The sequence below is a fragment of the Myotis daubentonii genome, chromosome 14 (assembly GCF_963259705.1).
Source record: "Myotis daubentonii chromosome 14, mMyoDau2.1, whole genome shotgun sequence".
NCBI classification, from domain to species: Eukaryota; Metazoa; Chordata; class Mammalia; order Chiroptera; family Vespertilionidae; genus Myotis; species Myotis daubentonii.
In genome coordinates, this window is record NC_081853.1 from 34,521,886 (window position 1) to 34,542,642 (window position 20,757).

The following is a 20,757-nucleotide window of genomic DNA, read 5'->3' on the forward strand; positions in this document are numbered from 1 at the left end:
ATGGCATTTGGAAATACCTATATGCATGAATGTTCCCTATCTGCATTTATCCCTCAATCAAGCAATCCCACACCTAGAAATGTATTTCAAAGACAAAGTGGCAATAAAAAAGAGCTGGATACTATTCATTATAGTACTATCCTAATAGCTAAAAACTAGAAAAGCCCATATGTCCACCTAGGGAACAGACTGAATAAACAATGGTACATCCACACAAAGAGCTTGGAAGCTATAAAAGAGGAATGCAGTATATTGCTAGATATTACTAAGTCATCTTTAGGATATGTTGCTAAGTGAAGCTGACAAAAGTTTATATGATATGCTACCAATTCCTTAAGAAGTGAGAGGGAAGGTGCATTTGTGTGTGTGTGTGTGTGTGTGTGTGTGTATTTGAAATGTATTTTAAAAATGAAAGGATGAGCCATAAAATTTAAAAATAATATTCCTTTTTTGGGCAAGGTAGAGAATAGGGTAAAGGATCCAGACAGAAGCTGGTCCTCTTTAAAATGTCTTTTTATAGATTAACTTTGGGCTCATGGCAACACTCTACATAATTAAGAAACAATTGTAATAAAACAAAAGTGGCTGTTAACATTTTAAAACAAATAAGCCTCAGTATGCCTCAGTATACAGATAGTAATGACTCAGCAAGTATAGATCAGGGCAGGCTTGTGAGGAAATTACTGAGGGGGAGGAAAATCCATGTGCCCGGGCTGGAGAGACCAGCCCCTGGAGCTCACCGAGCGCAGAAACAGTGCCTTTTCAGCCACGTGACTAACATTTACTATTAGATCTGATAATTCACTGGCCACGGGGCAGAATACACGGAAGGGTTCTGCCTCAATAGGGGGCAGCTATCAGCCATAGTTTAATTGCTGCCCAGATCCCACAAAACAAAGCTAAAAGTAAGACCCAAAAGTATCAAACTGCTTTCAAGTAACTGAACTGAATCCTAAAACAAAGTTTAAGACTGTTTCTTGCAATACAGAAATACCCAGCACCCAACGAGGTAAAATTCACAGTGTTTGACATTCAATCAAAGAGTACCAGGCATACCAAGAAGTAGGAAAATATGACCTATAATAAGGAGAAAAAGAAACTGAAGCCAAGCCAGAAATGGCACAGATGTTAGAACCAGCAGATAAGGACATTGAAATTATTACAGCTGAAGGAAAGACTGAACATGTTAAGCAGAAACTTGGGAGAGAGAAGAAAGACTCAAAACTTCTAGAGAGGAAAACTACAATATCTGAGATAAAAAATATACTGGGTGGGATTAACAGCACATTAGATATCGCTGAAAAAAAGATTAGTTTAAATGAAGACACAGTAATAGAAATTATTCAAAATAAACAGACAGGGGTAGGCTAAAAAATAACCAGAATGTCAATGAGCTGCGGGACAACTTCAAGAAGCCCGAGGTCTGTGGCCCCTAGTTCCCACAGGGAAGACACACATCTATGCTGTCAAATACTGTGTGTTTTCTGTGCCTCCTGCACGAGTGGGCAATGCAGGGGTGATTCAGAGTTGTGGCCCCACAAAGGGGTCGCATCCCTCATCATTATGAGCATTTCTTAGGGCCCAGGTGTTTTCCAGGGCAGCAGCCAACTGGAGAAACGGGCCCAGCAGCTCCCCGGACCCTCAGGCCTTCTCCACGGCCTCCCATTCTCAGGCTGTGGCTTAGTGAGCAGATCCCTGCCCTAGAACCTGTCCTACTGAGCAAAACGGTGGAGGCCACCCCTGCCCCTTGTTCCCGGGCACTAAGGACCCTGGGCGACTGAGTAACCCTGACGAGTCCCTGAAAGGGGAGTTGGAAATCAGCCTCAGAATTCCCTAGGTAGGGAGTTGCTCTCATAGATTCGTGGGTCCAGAAGCCTTCGGAACAACTGCTTGTGAAGTGTCTGGCCTCCTTGTGACCATTCTCCTCGTGTGGGAATACAGGAGCTCGGCTTTGTGAGGCTCTAACACCACTATTCACAGGCCTAGATCCATATCCACAACTACTGTCCAATTACAATGCGGCCTGTGATGCTAAGGGATGAGTCCACTTGCGTGGTATTCTGGAAAGGGCAGCACTAGCAGGACAGGAAAGAGATCAACGTAGCACCAGGGCAGGTGTGACAGGAGAGATGAACTACGAAGCGGGAGCTCGAGGGAATGTTTGGAGATGAGAAAACTGTTCTATAAGCTTGATTGTGGTGGCAGTTATGTGACTATATGCATTTATCAAAAATGATAGAACCATATACTAAAAGAGTGAATTCTATATGTAAGAGTGATGTATTTGTCAAAATTCATAGAACTATATACTAAAAAGAGTGAGTTTTACTAGATATAAATTATATCCTCCTTAATAAAATAAATGGAAAACAAGTGAGTTAAAAAACCCAAAAAATTAAGGCCTCTAAAACATAAGTATATGTTTATATGGTATTTGGCTTTTATTCAGGTTGATTCAAATGTTTCTGATCAATGTTACTGCAATCAATTTATTTGTTTTTAAAAAAGATTGACTCCAACTCACACTCTGGTAACAAACTCCTCCCAGGGTCGAAGTTCTCTTTTGTCAGTGCTTCTCAAACTTGAATGTGTTCATGAATCCTCAGAAAGCTTATTAAACTACATTCTGATTTGGGAGAGGTGGGGCCAGGGAGTCTGCATTTCTCACAAGCTTCCAGGTTGTATCAATGTTGCTGGTCTGTGGACCACACTTCAAGCAGCAAGACCAAGGACATGAGAGAGATCACTGATATATAAGATGAGAATTACTCATTCAGATTGAACAAGCCCTCATGACACGATACATTGAGTTGGCCGGTGCAAATGAAAGGACGGTCCCTTGGCAACAGTGTGTCACTATCCTCAGAGCTGAAAGCTGAGCAGCTGTCATTCCACAGTTCACCTCTTTGGCTTCCAGTGAAAGCCTGGAGCCAGGCCTGGAATCAACTCCGGCTCAAGGCGGTAAACAAAGCTCTTTACAACAGAAAACTCTGCCCTGAAGGTAGAGACTTTGACTCCCATAAAAACACAGAGGCTCATCCATCCACCATCCATCCATCCATCCATCCATCCATCCACCATCATCCATCCATCATTCCATCCATCCATCCATCCATCATTCCATCCATCATCATCCATCCATCCATCCATCCATCCATCCACCATCATCCATCCATCATTCCATCCACCATCATCCATCCATCCATCCATCCATCCATCCATCCATCCATCCACCATCATCCATCCATCATTCCTTCCATCCATCCATCCACCATCATCCATCCATCATTCCATCCATCATCATCCATCCATCCATCCATCCATCCATCCATCCATCCATCCATGAACAGCAACTTCTCTTCAAATGTACATGGAAATTACTCCGCCAGAAAGGAAGTCAATGCTGATTCCTTGTGATTCTGCTGACATTCCAAGGACTTTGCGAGGCGCCACCTAACCACTGCAGGGGGCTGTCTGTGCGCCAGTGGGGGAGTGGGTCTGTGGAGTGCTTTCCCAGCAGGAATAAGAAGGGGCCAGGACAGGAAGCCAAGTGTTGAACGAGGGGAAATGCTGGCTTTTATATTCAACAACTTTATGAAATTTTCCCAGAGAATTGGCACTTCTTTTTGCATACTGAAAACAAAATGCTATGTAAACGTTCCACAGACAGCTTCTTCCGCCCACAGATGCCTCCGGGTTTAACACATCACCTAACAGACTCATGCATGCCAACACCTTCAGATACATGGCTTGGGGGCTTTTTCCAAGAGGAAGCAACCACGTGTGTATTGAGAGTCTATTATAAGTTATCATTTATCGAGCACTTACTGGGTGTCATGAGCTATCCTAAGTGCACTGCATACATTCATGATTTCAACTAACCCTTACAACAGCCCCATGAGGTGGGAACTATTATGAGCCCCACTTTACAGCAGAGAACTCTCAGGAAAATGAGGCTGGATAACTTGTCCAGGGGATGTAAATCCCAGCAGTCACTGTCCCCCACCCACACCTCCCTCCTGACCACTGCGCTGGGGTCTACGCTATGCCAGACACGCACGTATTAATGGCACTGAGCCCCAGGTCTCCCAGCTGGGAGAACTTGAAGAACGTGGCAGCACCTTCACATACATCACTCCCAACTTCCTCACAGAGCTTCGTTCTGTCACAGGAGATGATGAAGCCACAGGGGCATCAGTGTCTGAGCTGGAAGGGTTGTTATTTACCTAGATCCCAACTTTCTTATGTAAAATGGCTGTGGCGGGAGCAGGTTTGGTAGGGAAATCAGGGGTTCAGTTTAAAAGGCCTTGTGGACATCCTAGGGCAGATGTCCAAGAGCAGGTGAAAGTTCTCTCTGGTTCTGGAATGGACTGGAGCTTTGTGTCGTGGAATGTAAGGGGATGACAGGTGATTCTGCCAGAGGAACAATGCCATCCACAGGGGAGTAGCCCAAACTGCACCATCCACATGGAAACAAGAGCCGGGTAATAGTTGGTCAAAGTCAGTCAGACAAGAAGGAGAAAACAGCATGCCAGGAATGAAATCCCTGGGATGCATCTTGGTCATTTGCTTTGGCAAAGCCACTTTCATGTGAATTATTTAAAGCATTTCATAACATGCCAGGAAATAGGATGTTGCACACTTTGCAAAAATAATATTCTTAGATAAAAAAAATCTGACAATATTATATTATTAAATTTTAAGGGTGAAATAAAAGTCACTTCTCTTTGAAGGTTACCAACTGGAAAATTAGCAAAGCCTGCTCCATAAACTTCTAGCAAGGAGCAGTGGAAGTAGGCAGAGGTGGGAGAGTTTGGTCCAAACTCCCTCACTTCCGGTTCCTGGGAATTGCTTGTTGCCATGGTAGCTATGCTAGTACATGACCACTCAGGTACAGGAAGAACTTGAAGACAATCAGCGTCTCACTACATTACCAGCTTTAGGTTTGAAAATAACTTTCGGCACTTTTCTCTCTCTCTTTTTTTTCCCTTCAATCTTTAGCTTAGATGATGTTACGCGATACTGCAATATAAATGCAAATCGACTGAAAAATAACTTTTGCCAAAATTCCTTCACTATTCAACCAGCACCAATATGAGAAGTAGATTTTAGAGAGGCGTGTCTGAGTTGGAACATGTGTAGGAGGGGTTTGCAGACAACACAGCCCACAGGACAAACCTGGACGGCCACCTATTTTTGCACATCTTGTGAGCTAGGAATTGTTTTCCTATTTTCATTTATTTATTTAACTTATTTTAAAAATTGTATTAAATTTATTGGGGTGACATTGGTTAATAAAATTATATAGGTTTCAGGTGTACAGTTCTATAATACATCACCCGTATATTGCATTGTGTGTTCACCACCCACAGTCACCTCTTCTTCCGTCGCCACATATTATTTTTAAATGGTGGGGGGAAAAATCAAAAGAAGAATATTTTGTGATACTTGAAACTTATATGAAATTCAAAATTCTGTCTGAAAATCGTGTTTTACTGAAGCACAGCCAGACCTATTTATTCGCATATTGTCTCTGGCTGCTCTTGTGTTACACAGCCATCGAGTAGTTGTGACTAAAGCCATACGCCCGCAGAGCAGAAAATACTGGAAGTCCAGCCCTGTACAGAGAGGACTCGCCAACCCCTGATCTAGACACTGAGCTGTATGTGCAGGGGAAGTTAGACTAGGAGACCGGGTGTCGCTTCTTTGCCAAGAAGTCTCTAACACAGTGATGGTGAACCTTTTGAGCTCGGCGTGTCAGCATTTTGAAAAACCCTAACTTAACTCTGGTGCCGTGTCACATATAGAAAATTTTTGATATTTGCAAGCATAGTAAAACAAAGACTTATATTTTTGAAATTTATTTTATATATTTCAATGCCATTTAACAAAGAAAAATCAACCAAAAAAATGAGTTCGCGTGTCACCTCTGACACGTGTGTCATAGGTTCGCCATCACTGCTCTAACAGATGCTGTCTTAGTTTTTTGGGGGCTGATATCACCACACACCACACTGGGTAGCTCATAAACAACAGAAATTTACAACTCACATGTCTGGAGCCTGGGAAGTCCAAGATTAGGCCCAGTGGGGCCACCTTCTGGTGAAGGCCCTCGTCCTGGCTCATAGCTGCTGCCTTCCCTCCGTGTCCTCCGTCCTCCGTGGCGGAAGGGGCTCGGGCACTCTGTGGGGCCTCTTTTATAACGCTAATCCCAAAGGCCCCACTTACCAATGGGGGTTAGGGTTACACCATCTGGATTTGGGGGGGGCACATTCAAACCACAGCAGGTGCCTTCAATGCAGATTCAGGCCTTTCAACCGAACTTGTGCAACTGTATTCACTGTTGCATCTCGGAAAACATAGCTGCTAGAAAACATAGCTGCATGATGGGATCACACTGTTTGCCAAGAGGTCCTAACACTGCCCTGTCCCAGGGCTCAGGCAGCACCCTACTTACTCCCTCATGCGCTGCATCTCGGTCCCGGCCATCACGCGGCTGGAAATTGTTGGTCCGGGGGACACGTCTGGAACTGCGCCGGTGACTGTCCTTGTGTCTGAAAATCAATGCACAGCCCTTACTGACTTAATCAGCGCCCAGCATCCTCAAGGCAACATTCAAGGGCAACAGAAAGCAGAGGCTAACCCACCTTTGCCAAAAGTGATGCCACACCAATGAGAGAGGAAGTCAGTGATGCCATGACATTAAGGAGGTTTATTCCAAATGGCAAGATTACTTACACTCTCAGTGTGCATGAGGACTTCCAGGACCACGCTGCTCTCAAGAAGGATTATTTAAACAGAACACGACTGTCTAGACCAGGGGTCCTCAAACTACCGCCCGCAGGCCACATGGAAATACAAATATTGTATTTGTTCCCGTTTTGTTTTTTTACTTCAAAATAAGATATGTGCAGTGTGCATAGGAATTTGTTCATGGTTTTTTTTTTAAACTATAGTCCGGCCCTCCAACGGTCTGAGGGACAGTGAACTGGCCCCCTGTTTAAAAAGTTTGAGGACCCCTGGTTTAGAAGACGGGCTTTTCAGACTGGAAAACGCAGGCAGAAGCGCAGGGATGGAAAAGCAGCCGTGCTCGGGGAGCCTTAGGCCAGCTTCCTTCAGAAGGTGTGGCTGTTGGCTTCTGACGCCTGAGGAATTTCCTCGACAAACGTCACTTTCCCTTGAACTCAATTCTACACCGGAGCATTAGCTCTTTGCAGTGGAAAGCAAGATGCTGACCGGGTCATCTGCAGCCCTGAACTTCAGCAGAACGGAGCAGAAGGCCCAGGCTGGGTTGGGAGGTAGAGCTGCGGTGAAGGCTGCGGTGTTACCAAGCCTGCAGAGCAAGTCCCAGCTTTGACAGAGATGCACAGAAAGTGGTGGAACCGAAGGGAAAGAAACTGTCACCAACGGAAACAACACTACTTTCCACGGAGCAGCTAGAGCCGGCCCCTGAGCCCGGGCTCAGGGTAACCCAGACCTGGCTTTGTGTCTGGGCCCTCCCTGGGGCTGGGGGCAGAGGCCTCCCTCTGTGTTCCTTAGATCTCCCACAAGGCGCCTCAGACCCCCATTAGGAAGTAACTTTGAATACCGTAATCTTCATTTATAAATGATATCCATGTAGTTGCTATGTCAGAGAAGGGACCCAAGTTGTGAAGTTCCTGATCTTTTCTCAACAGACCATACAGGGAAGTGTGAGAGCCAAAACCCATCTTACATATTAGTAAAGCTATCATCTGTCTATCTACCTACCTACCTACCTATCTGATGCTATGCAATAAAATAAAGTACACTGCAATGTAATGCAATATAATTATTGGATGTAACTTCCTTCAAGAAGTCCTCCTTGGTTCCCCGAGGCTGGGGTGGTTGGTCCTCCCTTGTACTTGCATAGCACCAATAACAGAACTGTTCACCCTGCAATGATACAATTACTATTGATTTTTCTCTCTCTCCCACCAGGCTGTAAGTTCCATGAAGGCAGGAACCAGTTCTATCTCATTCACTGCTGTAATAAGTGGCCAGTGCACACCCACACTTTCTCTAACCAAGGGACAACTCTACATGCTGTTCATTTTTAAAATTTATGCTTAAATTTATAAATTTATTAACACATTATACATTTAATTATAAATTATTAGCTTTATATATTTAATATAAATTTAATTTATATATAAAAAACCCTAATATGCAAATAGACTGAATGGCGGAACAACTGAACAACCGAACAACTGGTTGCTATGATGTGCGCTGACCACAAGGGGTGTGCGTGGAACATGGCAGGTGTTGGCCACGGTGAGATGGTGGAGCAGGTGAGCAGGGGCGCCAGACCAAGGAGGGGTGTTAGCCACTGTCATGGAGGCAAGACTCTGGTGGTTACTGAAAATTCTTTGCTCCCATGCGCCATGGTCCTGCCTGGTGCTTGCACCTGCTGCCAGCACTGGCCCCGCTTGCACCCACTGCCAGCACTGGCAGCAGGTACGAGCGGTGGCTGTGGGCCCCAATCGCCCCTTCAGGGCTTCTCCACCTCCCCCTGTTCTTGAGGGGCAGATCAGGGCAGGCAGCCGCCACTTGCACCCACTGCTGGTGCGGCACCAATCGCTCCGCGCCATCAGCGGGTGCAAGCGGGGCCAGCGCTGTCAGCACATGGGAACAGGGGTGGCAGGAATGGGGCTGCCAGCAGACCGGGGACCAGGGGCTGCGGTGGGAAGGGCCAGGCAGGGGTGCAGAGGATGAGCCGAGACCTGCCCCTGTGCCCATCGCAACCTTGTGGCCCACAGTTCCTTTCAAGGTGCACGAATTCATGCACTGGGCTCCTAGTTTATACATATATTTCTTAGATTTTAAAAAATGTAATCAGTCAAATGCAAATTCCAATATTTGCACATACATTCTTCTTTTGTATACCCTCCTGGGATCATGCATCCCACTTTGAACTTCTTGCTTTCATAGATATTGAGATGAATATTTTCCCCCACCCCCAGCTCATTGTCAGAATCTCTGACCTGTCCTCTATCTAGACCAGGGGTGGGCAAACTTTTTGACTCGAGGGCCACAATGGGTTCTTAAACTGGACCGGAGGGCCGGAACAAAAGCATGGATGGAGTGTTTGTGTGAACTAATACAAATTCAAAGTAAACATCATTACGTAAAAGGGTACGGTCTTTTTTTTTTTTTTTTTTAGTTTTATTCATTTCAAACGGGCCGGATCCGGCCCACGGCTGATCTAGATCCTTAGATGTGGAATTACTGGATCAACAGGTGTAAACTTTGCAGAGGGCACAATACAGCTATTTACATAAATAACCTGCCCTTCCTGGTATATCACTAGTTATACCCTCACTTTAAGACAGCAGTACCACGACTGGTTTCTTTCACTCCTAGCAATGACCCCTTCACACCTTGAGAGGTAGACAGGATCTCTATTTAGATAATCGCCTGGAGTACTACTGAGCACATATACATTAGATACAATGCTAGGGCCTGGGCTGATGTGGCTCAGTTGGTTGAGAGTCCCCCCCATGCACCAAAAGTCACTGGTTTGATTCCTGGTCAAACACACGCCCAGGTTGCAGGTTTGGTCCCAGGTCAGGTTGTATACAGGAGGCAAATGATCGATGTTTCTCTCTCACATCGATGTTTCTCTATGCCTGTCTCTGTATCTCTCTCTCCCTTACTCTCTCTCTAAAAAAATCAATAAAAACATTTACTATGTTTAAAAAGATACAATGCTGGTATGGGGACTATAAAGACGTAAAGCGAAGGTCTGTGGAAAAAGTACTAGCTTTAAAGTTAGGGAACCAGTTATTGTTTTACTTCCAACTCTCACCAGCTACATGGCCCTCAGGTCACTTCCCTGGGCCTCAGTTTCCTCATTTTATATTTAAATGGTTTCATTAGACTGAAGACCCTCTCTCAATTCAAACATTCTATAATCTGGCATAAACATATCCCTGGACTTCCAGGGGGATACAATTTATTTGGGAGGCAACACTTACACTGACAAAGATAAAGAGCAGGCAAAGGGACCAAATGTTAAGAGGCAAGTGGCTGGGACCAGCAAGAAATGCTACAGGCATCACAGGACACCAGGCAAAACCATCCTGAACTCTCTTCCCCCACCTGTGAATTATAGGCTGATGAGGATTATTAGACTTGATACTACCCTATGGGGATGTTTTGACAATGAGATGAAAACAAAATGATGTGAAAAGACATTAAGCAACTAGAAATTGTGTTTCTTAAGAACACAGAGCACAGCTCATAACAGTAACGCTGTCAGGATCCCTCCTACTCCTATGGTCTCTCACAGCAGACCTCTCTTCCCTGAAGGAGTAACAGCTTGATGATTCTGACATTTCACTAGCAGAGAGAGGTTCTCTCATTTCCTCCAAAATTTCCCTCTATTCATTTCAGCTGCTGAACAAATGACCTTGATGGTAAACACCCGTGTTGCCCTCCCTGCTAAGCAAGCATCCTAGCATGTGGTACGAAAGCGCTGAGGCAGGGCCTGCGGGGGATTCTGGCAAACACGACCTCTCTGACGCACCTGGGACACTGCTTACTCAGGGATCCTTGCAGACACTGCCCTCGGTGCACAGCACAAACGCTGCTTCCCACCTAATCGCCTTTTAACCCTCTAACTCTCCATTGCCTAAGGAACACCCAGGAAATAACTATGATTTGAAGACACCCCTCTTTGCCCACATCACTGCAAAGACATGTTCTCATGGCCCATATGCTCCTACTCTTCAGAGTAGCTCATGATCAAAGATTGGCCGAGAGGTTGGCAAACGTTTTCTGTAAAGCGCCGAGTAATACATATTTTAGGTCTTACAGGCCAAACAATCTCTGTTGCAACCACTCAGCTCTGCCGTTACAGCATGAAAACAGCCATAGACAATAGATAAGTGAACGATTTCAAGTAAGATTTCATTTACAAAAACAGGTAGTGAGCCGATTTGGCCTGTGGACTGTGGTTTACCAAACCTGACCTACATGATGGAGAATCATCATGATTCTGAGCTGGAGGTGACCAGAGACCTTTAAGTCAAATGCCGTCATCTTATGGATGGGAAGTGAGGCCAAGAGAAGCTGTGTGACTGCCCAAGGTCAAAGGAGAGAGAGAACACTCCAGAAGCTTCCAGGAGGAAGGGAGCTGGGCACATCAGGAGGAGTGTGTGATTTGCCTTAGCGGTCTGGAGTTTGAGTCTCTGATGTTTGGTAAGTCACCAAACTCCTATGACTCACTTTCTTCACCTGTACAAAAAATAATTTGGGGGGACTCTAGTGAAGCTTAAATGCAATGATCTCTATAAAGGTGCTTTGTTTCCAGAGACATAGAAACATGGAACAGACTGTGGAAGGTCAGAGGGAAGGTAGGGGAGGGTGGGTGGGTGGGTGGGAGGTCATCAACTAAAGACCTTGTATTGTATGCATATGTGCATAACCCATGGACACAGACAAGAGGGTGGTGAAGGCCTGGGAAGGGGGGTGGGACTGGGCTGGAGGAGGTCAATGGGGGGTAAAAGGGGCATATGTAATACTTCCAACAATAAAGAATTTTTTAAAAAGGTGCTTTGTTGTTGGTGAAGGAGCAAGGTAAATTGCCTCTGTCACCCACGTGGCACCCCCCACCCAGTGCTTCGCACAAGCAGTTTTTCAATAAATAAAGGGCGCCCCATTGCCTCCACCAAAATGAAATTAAAATAAAACTGGGTCAGCTCAGAAAAACAAACTTGCTACTCGCAGGGGAGATAATAAATACCAGAAGATAGGAAATCTATAAAGTTTCTATTTTTACTACGTGGTTATTTCATGCAACAAATATTCAACCAAATTGTGTGGAAGATTAAAAACAACAGGAGTTCATGGGCTTGAAAATGCTCATTTCCTTTCGAATATATCAGACAAAACCTCTAAGAATAGCACCTATCAGTAAAGAGAAATAAAAAATAAAAAAAGAGGGAGTGTCTTGTTTATTTGTTTTTTAAATAAGCAATCAAATGTGTATACAGGTTAAGAAGAGGTTTGTAAAAGCCAGATCCTAACTCTTTTGGGTGTGGTTGCCCCATGGAGACAGAAGCCAGTGTTTGGGGAGTTTTATTGTAGAGTTCCAACGTGGAGATTCTTAGCTTTAGAAACAAAATCGCCTTTTATGTAATGGCAGGTTGGGCTGGCTTCAAGACTGACTAAATTACTTAAGTGCATCAATACTTCCCTGTTCTTTTAGTACAGTGGTCCGCAAACTGCAGCTCAGCAAACCGAGGCTCGCGAGCCACATGCGGCTCTTTGGCCCCTTGAGTGTGGCTCTTCCACAAAATACCGACTTCTGTGCATGGGCCATGAAGTTTCAATCACACTGTACGTGCGCGCCTGCACGTGGTATTTTGTGGAAGAGCCACACTCAAGGGGCCAAATAGCCGCATGTGGCTCGTGAGCCGAAGTTTGCCGACCACGGTTTTAGTAGAAAAGAAGTCATCCATGTTCATTGTTCACAAATTAGAAAACACAGAGAGGAAAGTCACTCAGAGAACCATTATTGACACGTTGGTATGTCCAAATGCATGTGTGTGTATGTGTGTGTGTGTGTGAGAGAGAGAGAGAGAGAGAGAGAGAGTATGTGTGTATCAACACACATACTCACCTTTCATGCCAATGCATATGTAACTATATCATCATTTTTAATAAAGTGTAAATAACTTCTTTGTTCTAGAAGACATACTACACCCCATTGTAAGGCATTTGTTTTGACTCCAATTTTCCCCTCTTGTAAACGATACTGCCATGAGAATCCTTGTATATTTATTTTTATGCCCAACTCTGATTGTTCTCTAAGATAAATTCCTAGACATAGACTTGCTGGGTCAAAAACATTTCATTCTTTCAGGTTAGTATAACTAAATGTTAGAAGAAAACATTTTTCTAGGTTGTCAGTAACACTCTCTTTTGGGGGCATACATATATTGAAGATGGGATGTGAGATACCTTTATTAAAACCTTGATTCAATTTATTAAAATTTGTCAAAAATAGGCATTTAAAAAAAAAAAGCCTTAGATGGGAGAGAAGACTTTCTTCACTGGTCTCCTAGTCCAGTGGTTTTTAAAGTGCAGTTCCTGGACCATAGCATCAGCATCACCTGGGCACTTGTTAGAAATGCAGATTCTCAGGCCCACCCCAAACCAACTGAGTCAGAACCTCGAGTGTTGGGGCCAGCAAGCTGGTGATTCTGATGCTCGCTATAGTTTCAGAACTTGCCTAGTCCACGCGGTCTGATTCCCTCATCTGGTGTTCATTACCTCCTGCCCGAAGCTCTAGTCATCAGGTCTAGAGATGCTGAATTGCGCCCAGAAGTTCTTTGAAAACATGAACTATGTTTGCTATTCCTTGTGTACCCTACAGTGGTTCTGGGCCAAGAAATGCCCAATTGCGCTCTATGAACAGAAGGGTGCATAGATACCTGACCTGTCAGATACTAAAACATCCCGTAAAGGCACTGGAATTAGACCGTTCTGGTGTTGATAGAAGATTAAGGAGCTAGATGAGCAGACCAAAAGGGAGTCAGACAAAGACAATATCCAGGAGTTGTGATATCACAAAAAGGGAAATGTAAATTAAATGGAAAAAAAAATAAATTCTATGGGTGTAAAAAACCTCATGTGAAAAATAAGACAATAAAAATCCTAGAATGCCAAAACCGGTTTGGCTCAGTGGATAGAGCGTCGGCCTGCGGATTGAAAGGTCCCAGGTTCAATTCCGGTCAAGGGCATGTACCTGGGTTGCGGGCACATCCCCAGTGGGGGAGTGCAGGAGGCAGCTGATCGATGTTTCTCTCTCATCGATGTTTCTGACTCTCTATCTCTCTCCCTTCCTCTCTGTAAAAAAATCAATAAAATATATTTTAAAAAAATCCTAGAAGAAAATTTTGGAGCCTATACATAAACTCTTTTTTAAAAAACACAGGAAGCTAGACTCTATAAATAAAGTTCAGTCCTATTTTCCTACATAAAAAATAAAAAATTTACCAAAAAAACCCCCAAAGAAACAATAAACATAAAATAATCGGTTAAAAATTGCAACACATATGATAGACAAGGCAGTAGTATTATCTTTATAATAAATTTAACCTAATATACTGAATGTTATGTCCAGTGCAAATAGCAGCGAACATTCCTCTCCACACAAAAGGGTGCTGGATATTAAAGATCCTAGTAAACACATTTTTCAAGGAAAAGAAGGCTTGATTTGTTTAGGAAAAATACTAAAAATTAGCTACCAAGGTAGTTCATGCCATATTCACAAGTGTGAGGATTCAGGCAAATAACACCAAGTGGAACCGCTGTCCACTCCCCACCAAAGCCTGCATCTCCCCATGGCCAAATTCGTCCTTCTATCGAGAATGAGCTCAGATGTTTCCATCTCCTTCAAGCTTCCCTGATGACTTCTATCCCCAACTAAAAGCAATATCCTCATTTTGGGAATCCTTGCTCTCTTGTTATATAGTTATTTAGGCTCTTGTCTTAGTTCCCCTCTGAAATCTAAGCTTTCAGTGGCAGGATCAGGCCTAAGGCATCATTGTGAGCTAATACCATTCCTCTGCAGAGCATGTTAACTTTGTTGAAATCATAATGTATGAGTAATAAATGAGGGCATGATTGTTGATATCAGTGGAACATTTTCCCTAGCTAACAGTAATATACAATGTCCTTTGCTAAGAGTTTACTACCAAGAATGAGTATTAATATTGTTTTAGGGATTTATTTATAGCACAAAGCCTTTTCCCTGCTCCCATCACCACATATCTGCCAAATGAATGGTCTGGCATGGTAACAGACAGATAGCAGGTTCTCTGTAAATTGACACTAATTCTAATTTGTTGCATCTTTTCAAGTTTTAAAGAATTTATAGAAATTATTAACTTTCTCTAAAGCATAAACAGAAGGGATAGTGGCAAACAAATATTGTGCATTCACATCAAAACGATCCAAGTGGTTTATGAGTCAAAAGTAGTGGTTTCAACATGTCAGTAACCAAAGATAAACCACTATGTTGGAATCATTGTAATTATTTTGAGACATTCTTTTCTGTCAAGATGAAAAACACAGTAGTGCAAGGTTAAATGCCTGTCAGTCATCCCTACACTTAGCGGCTTAGAGTTTGAAGAGCTTAAGCAAAGGAGTTCCTAAGGGTTCCGTAAACCCTGTTGCCTTCTCTGGTGTGTATCGGTCACATTGTTTAGTGGAGATTAAATAGTTATTACCAAAGGTCATTGGAAGAATTGAGGGGTAACAATTTTCAAAAAGCCAAACATATCAATACACCAAAGGAATCTTAATGGGCAGAGAGATGTTGAAGTAGTATCTGTTTTAAGTACTTATGTGACAATATCCAGTTTAGATCTATAAAACAAGGCTTTTAATAAATATAATTTACCAAGGACTTGTGTCATTCTGCTGATGAGTTCTCTCTAGAAGTACAGCTAAATTCTCAAACATAAAAAAAGTTAAACTTCATATGCTCCCTTGGTTCATAGTCTGGTTACTAAGAAATAAATTGACAGAATTTTCTTTTCTAAGTGTGATGAGAAGACAAAGGTCTTCTTCTGTCCTTAATGAGTAGTGATGGGCCTGAATGGTTACTATGGTAACACCATCTGCTGTCTGTGTAATGAGAACTCATATCCAATTCCCCACCTCAGGTCACTCCTTTCAAAGCATCCTCCTTATTGTTTGTTAAAGGTGATCTTTTCTGATTTGCTTAAAAACCAGTGGTATCCTGATCCGGAGGGGAAAGATCAAGCTCCTTAACCTGGCATACAAGATTTTCCATGGCCTTAGCCCAGGTTTGCTTATCCCTTCCTCACACCTTATATTCCAGCAGCATCAATATTCTTGATAGTTCCATGCATATACTCAGTTATTTCATACCTCTGAGCTTTCACGCTGCTTGATCCTTTCTAGAGAATACTTCCCCCTCCTGACCAATTGGTAACTCTACTCATCTTTTCATTTATTCATTAAATGATTATTTTAAAAATACTATGTGCCAGCATATGTGTTAGATTCTGAGGATACTACAGTGAATGAGATCTTGTGCTGCCCTCACAGGTACAGGAAATGCCAAAGCTTCCCCTCCTCTGTGAAGCCTTCCCCAGGCTGCACCCCAGAGTGGACCTCTGCCCTCCACTTGGCTCACTCACAGTACGTGTTGTCTTCATCACAATGCCCTGACTACACTGGGAGCTCATTAAGACAGGGACCTTGTTTTCATCATCACTCTGTAACATCTGGCTTATCATATGTGCTTTATAAACACTTGTAGGGAAGAAGGGGGTGAGGAAAAATCAGGGCGCTGCGTGATCACTGAGGCTTCGCACACAGAGATGGGAATAAGCTAGAAAAAGGCCACACGTTGTGCAGAGAGCTCCGAGTAAAACAGTGAAAAATGCTTGCACCCCTGACAATGTCATGTTTATGCCTGCCATTCCCTTGGAAGAGATGGCTTTTGGTCATACAATTAAAAAATGTTTAAATGACAGTTTATCATCCAATGCTAGACATTATCATAGTTGGCTTTTGGATTTCAAAAAGTAGAAACTACGAAATAAGGCTTTATTCTTGGAGTGCAGCCATCTCATATATGGAGACTGACGATGCTAAAGAAATTTCAGCTTTGTTTTCAGACCCAATCTCTTCCAATAACTGCCTGACCTTCAGCGTGACGGTCCCCTCAGCCTGACTGAATGCGCCTGTTTCTACAGGAGTGAGATGGACAGACCTCCCTTCAAAGAAACCTGTAAAACTGACAGTAAGCTCTGCTGGGCGACCCCTGGGTCATCCTCGGAGACTGAGGGTCACTGACAACAACAACAAACAATTCTTCTTTGAGAATCCCAGGTCCCTGGCCAGACACAGCCGCTGTTGGCCTCAGTTTCCTCCGCTGGAAAATTAGGAGGCTGGACTGAAATATCCGTGAGAGCCCTACGCGTCCTAGTTCTCGGATGGCCCACTGAGTCAGCAAGTATCATTGCAGTTGGGAATGAAGAAACTTACCCAGAGAGGTGCCACCCAGGACGCTCTCCAAACACCTGACCAGCGACTCGGTGTCACTGCGCTGCCAAGACAAGACAGACTCGCTTCCCTGTAGAAGAGAAGGCTATTTAATGGCGTGAAAAATGTTCTCGCCACATCTAGGCAAAACGAAACACAGAAAAATCTGGTTGCAAAATTATTTCACAGTATGATTCCCCCCCCTCTTTTTTTTTTAAAAAAAAGAAAAACATCTCTCTCTCTCCCCTCTCTCCCTTATTCTCTCTCTCTCTCTGACGGGAAGAACATACCCTAAAATGGTAACAGTGGCTCTGACTATAAGGTGGGATGGGTGATCTTTATTTTATCCTTTGTGTGCTCATGCCTTTTCTGAATTTTAATAATAAACAATATGACTTATTTAACTTATAAAATGCTAAATGCAATTAGAGTGGATTAAAAAACACAGTTTTATGCAATCTCTAATCTACTCACTACAGTAGGAACCAAGTGAATATTTTTTCCTAGAGAGTGTTTCTACCAGCTCTTCCTTGGAAATGCATGGTCTTCAAGGAGTCATAAATCTAAGCACTGCCTCAACGGAGGTTATTTACCTTAACCCTCAGTAAGAGTCAGGCACCCCCATGAGTCTGACAGTATTTGATAACAAACATTACCTTTAACACAAAGTAAATATCTGTCCTTTACCCAGGAGGCCGGAAATATTCAAGACAGCATCACAATGCTCTGGGAAAATGGAATCTCTTAATTACTTTCACGTCTGTGGTTATTCTGAGAGAAATCAATAATTTATGGCTCACCTGCTCCATTTCAAAACAAGCAATACGGTTTATATTGCAGTAATTTTGGATTTTAGAAAAAATGTACTGTAGTATAATAAACTACTCAAAGCAGTATCTGAATACGTTGGGTTTCATTTTATAACAGCTGGTGGGGTTCGGGCAGCCACTTCTCATGCATGTGGCAAAACCAGTGTCACTTCACGTTCCACATGTACAGGAAAGGCCATGAGGAGGAAGGCATGCCGGGTCACGGCTGGTCAGGGAGGCCAAAGGCACGAGCTGCAGACCCTGGTGCCCAGCCCAGGAACAGGGAGGCAGGGACCAGGCACAGAAACAGAAGCAAAGCAGGTCTCTCCCTTCTTCTGCACCTTGTAGTCTCCAAACTTAACCGGGACAGCCTCGAGCCAGGGAGGAGCTTAGCAGAGACACCCGCTGCTGCAGGGAAAGCAAAGCACAGGCCCGCCGGCATGTGCAGCGATGATACCAACCAGGCAAGCCGGGTTCTAAGCCGGCTCTCCCACCGAAGGTGCTGGCCTCTGCCAAGCAGCTCGGCTTCCTGGGTCTAAGTTTCTGCATCTGCAGACCTACATGGTCAGGGAGCCTTCCTGCTCTGACACCCTGTTCTTCAGGCTAAAGAGCGAGATGGACAGAGTGTGGCAGGTTGTTTTCAAGGATGGCGACAGCCATCCCTCCCATCCCTGTGCTCCGATCTCTCACCAGAGGTAGAGTCCCTTTCCCCACTGAGTTGGCCCTGCAACTTGCCTTGGGCCACAGAATGCAGCAGAAGGGGTGCTGAGTGACCTCTGTAACTAGGCCTTCAAGAGACCATGTGGCTTCCATTTTTACTCTCTGGAAGGCAACGACTACATAAGGAAGTGCAGGCTATCCTACTGGAGGGATCATGGCGAGAGGCCCCGGATCGTGAGAAGCCACATGGAGGAAAACAGAGCCCCCAGCCAACAGCCAGCACCACCTGTCAGGCATGTAAGTGAGGCACCTTGGACCCAAGTCACGCTCTCAGCTAAACGCAGCCACGTGAGTGACTTTAAACAGTATCACGTGGAGCAGAAGAACTGTCTCATGAATCCAGACAATTCTCAGAGTCATGAGAAAGGATAAATCATTGTTTGAAGCCACTCAGTTTTGGGGTGTTTTGTTACACAGTAAACGATAACTGAGACACTGAACAAATTGAAGTCCCTGGCCAACTTTTTTCTATTTTTATGTCCCCAGTGCCCAGCAGGGCCCCTGGCACATGACAAGTGCTGAGTCTGTGCAGGCCTCTTCCAGCTGCTGTGATTGGCAAGGAGGTCAAACAAGAATGGCACTGACTCTTTGGGCTACAGCCTCCCGGTAAACGGGTTCTCCCCTACTCAGAGTTCAGCAAAGTGGAGGAGGACATCCTACTTCTTAATTCTATAGCCCTGGCCAGTCCATAAGCCTCTGCAGGTCTAGGTCTCTGTAATTGTAACGTGAGGGGAAGAATGGCCTCCACCTCACACAGGGCTCTTAAGAGAAGCAACTGAAATAAAGATCCTTTGGTACATTGTACGGCTTGTTGGAAACACCTAATGAATGAAATCAGAGAGTTGGATAGAAGATGGACGGGAAAGGGACAGACACAAAAAAATTAAAAAGTTCCAGTCACTGTGCCTGCCGCTGAGCATGGAGATGCTCAATAAGCATTTGAGTTGAGTCAATGCAACAGAAACAGCACGAACCAGAGACAGGGCTGTAGGAAGCACCTGCTGGCTGGCACATGTCAGTAACATCCTCCTAACACCGAGGTTAGGAAACGCTGTACAGGGGTGTGGGAGGGAACAAATCATCCTAATAATAGAGAATGAACGATTCAGTGAGTGAACGAAAGTTAGTATTCACTAACTTTTATTAAGGTCTTCTATGTGCCATGTAGTGCCAACTCACACGTATTCATTTGTTTAAACTCTACCAGGTGTGGAGTTTTTCTCCCCATTTAACAGTTGAGAAAACTGAGGCACAAACAGGTTCCATAATATGACTAAGGTCATGGAACTAGTAAGAGGTGGAACAGGCAGTGAGTCTCTGGAGCCTGAACTCTTCTTAGCCACTAAACACACATATTGTGGAAAGCAGGGCTCCTAAGCCAGAGGAGCTCATGATATTGTTGAAAGAAACAGGGTACACACTCCAGGAGGAGGCCTAAGAACAAAGCCTTGGTATACATGAAATATAATACAGCCTGGAGACAAAACACAGCTAGAGAGGCCTGGGTGGGAAGGCTGGGTTCTTCATCAAACGCTTCCAAATGCAGCCCTAACTGGTTTGGCTCAGTGGATAGAGCGTCGGCCTGTGGACTAAAAGGTCCCAGGTTCGATTGCAGTCAAGGGCATGTACCTTGGTTGCAGGCACATCCCCAGTAGGAGGTGTGCAGGAGGCAGCTGGTCGATGTTTCTAACTCTTTATTCCTCTCCCTTCCTCTCTGTAAAAAATTCAATAAAATATATATATTTTTAAAAAGCTTCCAAATGCAGGTTCTACAGAGGAGTTTAAGCAGAACGTGGGTCCTCAGCACGCTCCTGGCAGGTGGGCTGACTCCCAAAGGCTGGACAGACATCGACACAGACACAGACAGGGTCACAGCTACAAAGTGTCTTCCGTTTCCGTGGCTGAAAGCTGCTCGGAACGAGTGGGAACGGTTGCCTTCGTGGTGGGCTGCGGGCCTGACACCGAGTTCTCTGTCTGCTGAACAACCCAGCAGGCAGAGATCTATGAATGTGTACAGAGCGGACGTAAAAGCTTCCATGATGGCCCCAGCCACAGACAGGAGCTCAGCTTCGGCTCCCTCGGGCCTCACATTCAAGGGCCCCTTATGTCAGTGGGTATAAGCGAGTGCAAGGGCTGATTTCTTGCACCTCTTGGTTACCTCTCTTCTCAGAGACATTCCACA

The 20,757-nt window shown here is 44.4% G+C and overlaps 1 protein-coding gene across 2 annotated transcripts in view; it reads right to left on the bottom strand.

Annotated features, from left to right (window-relative positions):
* NEK11 (NIMA related kinase 11) overlaps window positions 1-20,757 on the bottom strand; it is a 163,523-nt gene that overhangs the window by 27,991 nt on the left and 114,775 nt on the right. Inside the window, exons 14-15 of one of the 2 annotated variants that reach the window (XM_059663988.1) lie at window positions 17,050-17,137; window positions 6,458-6,554 (exon numbers count right to left, since the gene is read on the bottom strand). In XM_059663988.1, coding sequence (XP_059519971.1) covers window positions 6,458-6,554; window positions 17,050-17,137 — 185 coding nt within the window. The remainder of the gene's footprint in view (window positions 1-6,457; window positions 6,555-17,049; window positions 17,138-20,757) is intronic. The other variant, XM_059663989.1, reaches the window with a different exon arrangement.